Below are 10,961 nucleotides of genomic sequence, written 5' to 3'. Positions count from 1 at the left end.
TGCATCTTATAGCATCTTAGGAAGGACTTGGGTGCCACAACAGCCTCGTTATTTAAGTTGATTTATTACTTAAACACGAAACTGTGTAATGCTGTCAACAAATACCTCCCAAGGACTACAATTAAAGGAGTCAAATTAGCGAAATAGTCCACGCGCCGGTGCCAAAAACAATATTCTCTCTTCTTAAATTCGGGCCTAAAAGCAATTAATTAAGCTGACGGTGATTTTTAGAGGGCTTAAATATTTTTTAGGTGATGGTAAAAATGGCTACAAAAGATTTGCTAGTTTTACGAGGAAAAGCGTCTCTTCTTCTTTATTAATAAGGGCAAAAGATTCGGAAGATTGGGCTTTAATTTAATACAGCAGAATAAAACTTCCTGGAGTAGTCACCGTAATACATATGGGTATTCCTCATTCCAATATTTGTCTAAAGTTTTAGCATTTCGGGAGGGGCGATTTATTTAAAGGAATTGCTAATTCCTTGTTGAGGTACTCAAATTGCTAGGGATGTCAACAACCCCAAGATTGCACTCAGGTTTTATAGGGTCTTAGGGGTTTCGTTCCGGTTATTGTCTCCACTGACATTTTTTATTATCCCTTAATTTGTATCGATTACTATTACATTTGTATCTCTAATCACCATAAGTTCACGGTTATTAAAAATACCATGGATATGCAAGACTGGAACCACCCCTGTGTCCCGATTACCCGGTCAACAATCACGCTGACTCGCAGCGTTAGCAAATGGAACCATCCGAATCGAAGTCTTTGTCTTCCAAGTACTCTGGTTGGGAACTCGACAGGTCTCAAGGTCAAACCTGCAATAGTGAATTCGCAGTGTTGGAAAGGCATGCTACAGTAGGGACAGACCTCTAGAGTCAGTCAGGCCACCCTTAGCCAAGATGACAGTAGCAATCGCATGTAACGAAAAAATTTTTAATGGACATAAGTGCAAAACTCATAAAGATCTGTAAAATAGCTCACAGGCATCGCTGTGCCAGGATGCTTAACGATGGTGAGCTGTTTGAATGATGCAGCTGTTACAAGGGCTGGTAATGACGGCTTTGCTTGAGATAAATTTCTACCTCACAGCCTCAAAAGTCATTTCTGTGTAATGCCTAATTCTGGATACCTCACTTCCGGGTAATAAGTGATAAAAAAGCTGAAAGGATAGACGAATCTGCAGAGATGGCAAACAAGATGATTTACAAAGGCTGGCAATTTGAAGAAGTCAGCACACGCAGAATGGCAGATGGCTCTTCAACCTGGATCAGCACAGAGTAATTGAATTTCGCAATGGGGCGACGGCGCATTTTGGTGAGAAAGGCCAGTATTTTCTCCAACGCATCATTATAGGCTGCGAAGTCTGAGTCTTAGAAGGTGCACTGACAACGAAGTGAAGTTAGACTGTCCTAGAATAGGTCGTGCTGCATAGGGTCATGGTTCCCCGTCTACTTTCACAACGCTTGATGAGGTAACGTGATCCCTAATGCTCCAGACAGCTTTTTTAGGTAATGTCGAGCATTGTATATCGTGTGTGCCCCTTAAGCAAAATAAAAACATTTTTAATGGCTTGCCCTACCCTAATCTCTTGGCTTACACCCCGAAACCAAACGCATTGCTGTTACATTGCCATTGTTACACTCGTGAAAAGATCAAAGCCGTGATACATTCAGAAATTTGGTGTAAAAATTATTGTGCAAAAATCGGCGGCATATGACTGAAAAAACTCTATTATTTTAGTAGTTAGTGACTATATTTTGCTCATTCACCCTTATTTAAGGCAGCTCGTCGTTGTGGCGGCATTTTTGCTGCTCCAAAATTTCAGTCTTTACAGATGAAGGTCCAATATTTTGGTAAGGGTGAGATCTAACAATAAACTAGAATTCAACCTCACGACTGGTATAGTGAAGCACGAAACATTTGGAAAATGTAATTTCCTTTTTCCTGATGACTGATTAAGCGTGAGCTGAAGTACTCCGCCTCAAGCCGTGATTTATCCCACGAAAAATTTCTCGATTTGACTAACAAAATAAGTTTAGCAAAAGTAAAACCAGCCATTACTTATTTCAAATGTATAACTTTGGCTGTTTGTTTAGCTCTTCACTTTGGCTTCGCCGGCACTTGAGGCTCGGCTATTGTGCTTCCGCTGGGTGGCATGGCCTCTAGGACACCCAATACCTTGCCAAGCCTTCCGTACTTCAGCGCCACGACTTCAGGAAGGACCGGAAGCGCCATTCCTAGGGAGAGCAAGAAGTTTTAATTGTTTCAGCTTGAAAGTGTGGAATATTGCTTAATTTCCGTCGTCGGGCTAACCGACTTAAAAAAGTGACCTCCAAAGTTTGGGATTTTTACAGCTCCAATAAATGGCTGTCTATATAACTTCTGCCTTGCATAAAGCCAATCAATTCAGCAAGCGAAGGCAGCTACTTTTTAACAATAAATATACAGTTGTTTGGGTTTTAAGTATTTTTCTTCCTTTAGGGTATTCTGATTACCATTGTGGTTCAAATGCCGGAACCATATTTTTCTTAATTGTGGAGCTATTTGTAAAGTCAGTTTATTCAGTAGCTTATGAACTCAAAATTTTTGATGAAGTCTCTGTGGATCCACCTTATAAAGTGCGAGAATTTCTCCATCTATCAACTATCCCACACAGTTGAGATAGATTTTTCTGCTATTTGAAAACATCCACATCGGTAAGCGCTAGATAAATCGTCATTTTTATCTTTTACCTGACCTTTGCCTGGGGAACTCTAAGACAACTTCGACAGACTAAAGAGTCATAAAAGTCTTTAATACCCATAAAAAAATCTATTTTTGACCCAAATGGTTTAATTAACGGGAAAATCGTAGTCGAACAAATGCAACAGGACACAGCAATGTTCGTGGAAATGTGTAAGGCCTCCACTAAAGAATCTTCAGCCGAACCTGCAAAAATGTACATAAAAAAACACTTAGATCCAAGTTTCAACCAGTTTGTTGATTTGTTAGATAGACGGTGATCATACCTTGGTCGTCCAATGATCGCGAAGTACTCATTCACTTGTCGCAGATAGTCTCGCAAAGCGGCAGGATTGCTAAGAACAGATTCGGGCGGGTTGATGATCGAGAGAGGATCAGCTCGCTTTGCATAGTCAATGTTGGTGAGACCATCATCCAACACGTCTATAGGAGCATACAGCGGTGGAGGATACTGCAACTGATCCTGTTGTTGCTGCTCCATTTGGTGTCTAAGGGCAGTCGCGGCTCGTGCCAACCGACGCTCGTCAATGTGTAGACCAGCGGTGTTCAGCGGAACCATTAAGGTTAGAAGAACAGCCAAATGGATGGGTGCTGATTTCATGAAGGCAAACATCTCTTCCCAATCTGAAATTGGACAGTAATTAACCACTTAGAAAGAAAGTATGGGGTTAATTAAGCTTTTTCTTGGTGGTCAGGCCCCTTCATTAGTAATTATGGATATCGTAGGTTAATTCGTGAAAAAGTTGCTTTTCATGTTTTTGTCAGAAGGTATAACTAGACAGTGTTAACTACAGGTCAGATATTACTGACATCTTTGAGGGGTATCGTTGAGATGATACTATAAACTGTGAACGTGAAATGAATAACAGTTGGGAAGTAGGAGTACATTACCTAGGCGTAAAGATTTCTGGAATTCATTTCAACTGAAAATTACAACATCTTAAATTAAAAAGTTTATTTTTTGGGAGAATGGGGAAAGTGTTTTAAAACATGAAGGCAAAATCACGATGGCTGCTCCATGTAAGTAAGCTCTCGTTGAAATGCAAACTACGAAAGAGTCGACAAATGAAGAACAACTTACTGTTATTTGTGATTGTACGGCATCTGAAATGGCCTCTGCGCACCTCCGGTTTTTATACTCGAGGCGAGGACAAACGGACCAATGGGATATGTCCACTTGGTCTGACTACTTCCAACCTCCTCGATATCTATAGGCTGTGGGTGATATCAGGTTCTAGATAATGGTGCACTTTCTTTGCTTTTTAAAGTTGAAAGAAAATGAATTCTTAGCAAATTTATTTGTATTTTCACCTCTGTGATCAGAAATACGGGAAATGACCCACCACAATGGCGATCTGTTAAATGATTTGAGGTGTCCGGGACAAAATCCTCTTTTAGCCTTTAGGTTTAGCATAATGTACACACATTCAAAAGATGTTTGTTTATTTTATTTTAAGGATCAGGAGTTTCTCCTATTGATAAAATCTTGGGTGTTACCTCAAATAGCTTAATATCAAGTAAGGTAGGACGAGTCCTCAATTCATCGCCAAGGTTATCGAAATGGAGGGCAAAGAAAACGGAGTCGATGACAAAGTTACTTTAGTAAACCCGACAATAATATTCATGTCGACAAAGTGGCGCCTGAAGATGAACTTGTACCACGATTCCACTTCCAATTCCGGATGTAGTGCTCAAACCATGGGACCAATTCAAGAGTTGTTATGAAATCACTGCTGTCCCTGCCTATAAAAAAGTTTTTCTTGGTTTCGCCCATTTTTTAAACCACCCACTATTGTTGGGAATATTAAGAAAGGCGCATAGTACACCATTTAGGGAGGTAAGGCATTGAGGCAGAGGTCGTTATTGCAACCCAAATCAACTCAATTCAATCTAACTCCTGGCTTCAAAAATGGTAAAATTGACACAATTAAGCCTTTGAAGGTCTTTTATTTACTGAAAAAGTCAAATTCTTTATCATCTGAATAAATGACTGATGCTTGTAAAGGGTATACCGGTGTCTTGCTGGTAAGACTGTGGTTTTATGTAAATTATGGTGTACGAACATTAAATGAGCGTTTTGTTTTGCGGTACAATAATAAAATGCGGCGATTGTGGGTTCAATTCTTCGTTATAGCCGAGTTAAAAGTCGCGCGACGCTACTATAAGTAGAGCTAGCATTGTAGTGTTTTCCCAACTTTACTGAAGCAATATAAATGATCGAAATAAGAACTGACTCTGAGACTCCCCATTCAAAGAGTAATCTAATATGAGGTTGGTAAGATGGTAACCTGGACTGAAAATTGCACCATTATTTGTAAAAAAAGATTTGATTTTGAAATCTACATTAGAAGTTTTGTTATTGATTGGATCTATTAATTGGTGTTTATGGATGTTTGCGTATATTAAAAATCACAGAATTATTGAAACCACAGGAAGATTGCGCTGATTTGATGCTCAAAATCCACCGAAACAACTTCACGGGGCGAGGGAGGACGGTGAAGGTCAGTATCATGGTTGCAGTGGTGTTTCACTCCTCCACAATTACACGCGGAGTGCTTTTAGAGAGCAAAAAGGCAGCAAGAAACTACTTTTTGGTCAGCAATGGGACTTTTAAAGGAATTTCAACTCCATAAACCCGAAGTCTTCATAAGTTCAATTAGTATTAATGGATTATTTTGTCAATTTGTGGAAGAACAGAAAGGCAAGCATTCTATTTCCCATCACTTAGTTCAATGGGTGTGCAGATATCGTCACGAAATTAAAGGCCACGCTAGAGGTTGTGGGTTCAGGATTATACCAACCTGAATGCGGCACAAGGCGACTTGGGTTTTTCCTTAACCAAAACCACTAGATGTAATTCTGTCTTTCTACGACTTGATTAATAAAACCACAGATAATGAATGGCCATATGTGTTGTTTACGTCCCTTGAATAGTTGAATGGACGAACTATATTCCAGTTAGATGAGATCTCCTTCTTTCAATGGAATAGCCAAGTTTTCTGAGGTACTCAAAAAAACTCCATCTTTGTTGGGAAAATGAGTTAATATTTCCAGCACTTTTTAGATATTTTGCCATAATATTATAAAAGCTTTTCGACCAAAAGGATATTTAATTGAGGTTTCTGCCTTGGTTTTATACCAAAATACTTGTTTGAATGAGCACTGTCCATATTTCGCGTCAAAATGAATGCGGTTCGAAACAGAGCTAGCAATGGTTGTTTGTCTGTAGTAAGTCAAACGTGTTCAAGCCAGCTTTCCCACCTACTCTCTTTCGTCCATGCACAAATCGTTTCATTTTGCAGACGGTGAAGAAGGCAAGACAAGTAGCGTTTAATGGTGGAGAATTGCAGTTAATCGTCATAGTCGGCGTGAAGAAAAACTCAAAATAGGTGAAAAAAATTCTCGTTTAAATGCTTTGGACCGATTAAGTGCCTACAAAGTTTCAACAGTTTTTAATATACTTCGACGGAACAACTTGTAACTTGTAAAGCCTTGTTCGATGCATTTAACTGTTAAAGCAAAGCAAACAGAGTCGTGCCATCCAAAACCCGTGTTTTTGAAATCAAAAGGTAAAAGACCAACCAAAGAATAACACTCTACCTCTCTTTTCTGGCGCCATCCTCGACGTTTTCTTGGTCAACCTCCCGCCTTGGCCATCACGATGTTGTTGGTATTGCCAAAAAACCCTCATGAAAACACCGCTAAAGTCGTGGAATTTTCCTGCAACTAAGAAGGCATTGGATCTTAACGTCACTGATCTCTCTTGGGAACTGCATTGTGGGATTGGAGGAATGTACTAACCATTTCATGTGTTCATCACTAATCATTGGAACACTGGCCTAAAAGCAGTCATTTAGTAAGAGACGGGATTCAAAAAAGTTAGGAGGAAATGAGGTTCCGCGTCTACTTCCACCCGCCAATTTCCTCTCACTGCTGCACTGCCCAGAAAATATCTCCCTGGATTCCATCCAGCCAGTAGAGAGGTTGGAGTAGGTGTTGTGCATTCACTTCGTTGACAGCTAGCATGACTTTATTTGGCAATCGCAATGTTTCAGAACACGGGACTGGGCAGTTGCTGAAAGTAGAGGTCATTTCCAAAGGTTTTGTTGAGGATCGTCACCGATTTTGCCATCAGCAGCACACTCCCTTCTTCCGTCGCATGAAGGCTTAGCATTCAGGAACGGGAATCAGAATCGTTTTCCTTTAGGATTGAGTTCGCTTTATATTACCACCAATTTAGCAATTTGAGACTCCCATTCGAAGAAAAATGTCAAAGTAATTAGGCAGAACATATACTGTGGACGTACAGAAGGGCCCAGGGGGTTAATGGCGTGGCCTAGCGGGTATACCACCATCGGAAGTGCAAAGGCAGTCTAAACTACTTGCGTAACCAAAACGAACAGTTAAACAATTAAGATATTACAGGACAAATTCTTTGACACTTTGAACCCTCATAAAGTGTTTATTGCCTGATTTATCAATTCGAAGGGGATTTTATAGGTGTAGAAGCTTTTCATCAAATTTTTGCAGCATTCATAGGAAATGTGATAGTTAAGTCAACTATTTAGAAATGGTCTACAGTTGTTAGGTTCCAGCGGCTGATCACTTGCACATTCGAGATCATTGTGTAACGTGTGTAACGTGGATGATGAGCACTAAGTGTGCACCGACATCAACTGAGCCGTAGAAGTTATGTAAATGGATACCTCCCACATACCCTAGTAGGTAATAATAAGCTTGAAGAACTTCACTTCATCCCCCTATGTAGAGTTTACACGGCGTCGAAAATTTTTGTGGACCGACTGATTGATCTGTGATAAGAAGTGGCTTTTGTATGCCAACAATAAGCCTGTGTGTTGATGTTCATCGACAAACGATTCATTACTTCACGCTTTAAATGAACAATCATTTTATTTGCAGAAGACTATGTCGGCTTCGTGTGTATTCGATTCTAGGCAGTATTGTTTACTATAAATTAAGTTCCAAAAACTTGCAGTTTGGAGTAACTCGATACATCTAACGCGAAGGTAAAGGAGAGTGGTTTCCTCTAGTAAAAGAGTCACAATCCTGGTCCTTTCAACTTTAGAACTGAAGGGGAACATTGGCTCATAAATGTTCTTCGCACTCTTCCACTACTCTACCGCTTACTTCTCATTTCTTTACATTAGCCGGCCGCATACGCTGGAGAATTGAGAAGTAAAAAGGAAGGTAGATCGTCAGTGGCTTCTTGAGACAGACTATTAATGAAGAGGAATTTGTGGGCTTCCGCCTCACACGAAACTTTTAACTGAATATTTAACGATCTAGACTCCTCAACTTCTGCAATTTGGACACCATGTAGCGCTCATATCTCTATCCATTCAGCTCCTGATCTACAATAATATGCGTTCTCTTCGGGCGCTGAGTCTGTGGCAGTACAAAGTCAACCCTTTCTGCTCAGACAGCAATCGCGATTTCGCCTAATGGTGTCACATCCAGATATCATGGTCGTCCGCTGCGGATGGCTTAGTCCGCAGAGAGTCACTACAAATGTACTTCCAAGAGTTCGTGTTGTCTCGCAAATCTTACAAATCATCAACTTTGTCCGCCGACAAATTATGGAACAGGATTTATTGTAGAATTTCTTAAAGTTTTGCAAATAACACAAAGATTATAGCAGCGGTCATTAGACGGGACAAATTCTGCTCCGAGTTGTAACGAACAGCTAATCTTACAAAAAGTGGTCGGTATAGAGGAAGTGCCAGCTGCAGAGTACCGTCTTGACTTTACTGCTACCAGCCAAATCAACCAAACTTTGAGGATGTTCTCCTTGCATAAGGCATGATATTCAGGAATCTTGACCTAATTCACAGCGCACGCTATCATTGGTAAAGGAGGTGGGGAATTCCTCTACTCATCTTTATTTATATTTCTGGCAGTTGACTATGGTGTTACAGGAAGAATGATGCATCTAACTAAGTGAACTTTGGCTACTAAGTTGATGCCATAGCAGGGTCTCAAGTTTTTCAGTCTAAAAGTCCCACTGTTCCCAATTCTGAGGTCTCTGCACTAACCATTAATGACCTAGGGTACAATCTAATCAAAATGGACCTTATAGGCTTGATTCATGTATTTGGAATTTATGAAAGCCTCATCAGAGAATATCTTGTCCTTTTTCTTTATGCAAAAGTTGGTTTAAAAAGTGATTAGGATATAGAGAAGCCTAGCCCAAAATACGAACCAGCCTTGTCCACAATCCCTCTGCACTTCCCTCAACTTGTGGAGGACAGGATTTTCAAGACTGTCGACCAGACCTCTAGCACGTCCTACCACCAGTAGGTAAGATTTCCTCTTGGATGTAAATTTACAGAATCGTGGTCCATAGTACTTCACAGGATGAATCCTGACGTCCAAAGCAGAAGAGTGACAATAGGAGCGCCAGGGGCGTACCTCAAAAGAAGGATTGTAGGTGAGAAAGCATATTTACCTATGTGAGTCCGACAAATTTTGTAGGTTTGGTCACCAACCTAATGCTACATTTATAACCTCTTCGCCTTTCTTTGAGGCTAAAAGACTCCTCACCCCTAATAAATTCCTTGGACGTGAATAGGGCCACCACCACGAAACATTTATTCCCTCATTCGATTTTACAACGTAAATAAATCTTTATTTAAATTTAAAATTCCCTTAACTTTAGAAAAATTTCCGTTCATATTTTTGAAAATTGCACTTTTTTTAAAAAAATGCTGTGTTTTCTTAAACAAAAGAAGGCGTTAGGCATTTAAGGGCTCAATTAATGTTTTGCGTCGTTGTGCCAACAATGCTGATATTGTTTATAAAACTTCGGGGGCTTTTTTTGTTGTGACAATACCGAGAAAACGGCTACCAAAAAGGAGTTATTTTGCATCACTTTGTTGATTAACTTGAGCTATGCCCCGAATAAATAGATTGCATATTACTATGAGACTATTAAATTGGTTTTATCATCTGTTATTATCACTATTTGACAGTAGGAATGTATTATAAGTCACAACAGAAAACATTTAATACAGAAGATGGAAGATCACAGGTGAAATTGTAAATTGGTCGACATATCTTGTCATCAAGTAACACTGCTACGAGGTAGACAATTGATGGAAATCTTCAATACAACTTGGGTGTCAGGAGTTTGCTCCTCTCCTGTGCTTTTACAAGTAGGTTTACCTGCGCACATTTAGTACATTTCTCAAAAAATCTGATCCTTGAATTATTACTTTTAATCGGTCTCGGCAGTGGGTTTTTTTTGACTATTTGTGACGTATGCTGTGTTAGAACTTTATTTCACTTATTGCCATTAATTGGGACGTAATGCTTAAGGGATGACTACACACAATTGGTATACAACTTTCTAGATTTAATTTCAAAGCCTCCACCATGATGGCACATGGCATTAACCTGAACTCCAAGTTTCTTTTTTGGAAGCGAGTCTGAATTCAGGATATTTAAGTGCTTTGTCTTTTTGTTAAAAGTAGAATGCCTTGCATGCGCAAAAAAGGACTTCTTAAAACATGAATTAGATCAAAATACGTCTATTACTTAATTCTTAACTTTGATTACGCAAGTACCAAGGTTTACGGCCATTGTACCTCTTTTGGGTTATGCCAACACCCTCTCAGCCGTTCCGTACGTTGAAAACATTCTATCCTAGTATTATGCCTTCATTCGCCTTTAGGAAAGTCTCGGAGAGCTACATTGATGACAGCTGAAAATGAACCTTATCCTAAGAGACAAGTTTCCTAATTTATATTACTCAATGTTAGAACATAACCTGATAATAGATGTGTGTATGCTAGAGAAGGGAAAATCTATCAATAATCCCAATAGAAGGGTATCAAAGTACGTCTACCCTCGACAACCACCCCAGTCCTGCGTTCTGTAGGAATGCTAGTATTAACTGAAACTGACACCACCCGTGACCGTGGATCATGTAAAAATGTGCGTTGCAAACCTCTCTATCTTACCTCTATAAAGATGCCATTTAAGACGCAACATTGCTACTAGTTACATGGAAATGGGATAGATATAGGCAGTACTGGGGCAAAAACAAAGTGGCAAGGAGGAAGGCGCCGAACCGCATTCCCACAAAACAGTTCAAAACACTGTCCTTCATCAAATAAATCTACTTTTAGGTCGGTGCTCTTACGACTAACGGTGGACATGCGCGATGGTCAATACAATCCTTCTTCACTCAATACACT

The 10,961-nt window shown here is 39.8% G+C and overlaps 1 protein-coding gene across 1 annotated transcript; it reads right to left on the bottom strand. All coding sequences in view use genetic code 11, as the record gives it.

Moving 5' to 3' along the window:
• Positions 1-1,692: 1,692 nt before the first annotated feature.
• Positions 1,693-3,358, bottom strand: EGR_05085 (Neuropeptide F; the record flags this gene model as incomplete). Its single annotated transcript, XM_024494334.1, has 2 exons — positions 1,693-1,720; positions 3,012-3,358. 2 exons carry the CDS (start codon positions 3,356-3,358, stop codon positions 1,693-1,695), a joined length of 375 nt encoding a protein of 124 aa, XP_024351283.1.
• Positions 3,359-10,961: the final 7,603 nt, after the last annotated feature.

Source organism: Echinococcus granulosus (genome assembly GCF_000524195.1).
Source record: "Echinococcus granulosus chromosome Unknown EG_S00035, whole genome shotgun sequence".
Taxonomy (NCBI): domain Eukaryota; kingdom Metazoa; phylum Platyhelminthes; class Cestoda; order Cyclophyllidea; family Taeniidae; genus Echinococcus; species Echinococcus granulosus.
The sequence above is the reverse complement of the archived record's forward strand: the minus strand, read 5'-3'. Positions and strand labels throughout refer to the sequence as shown.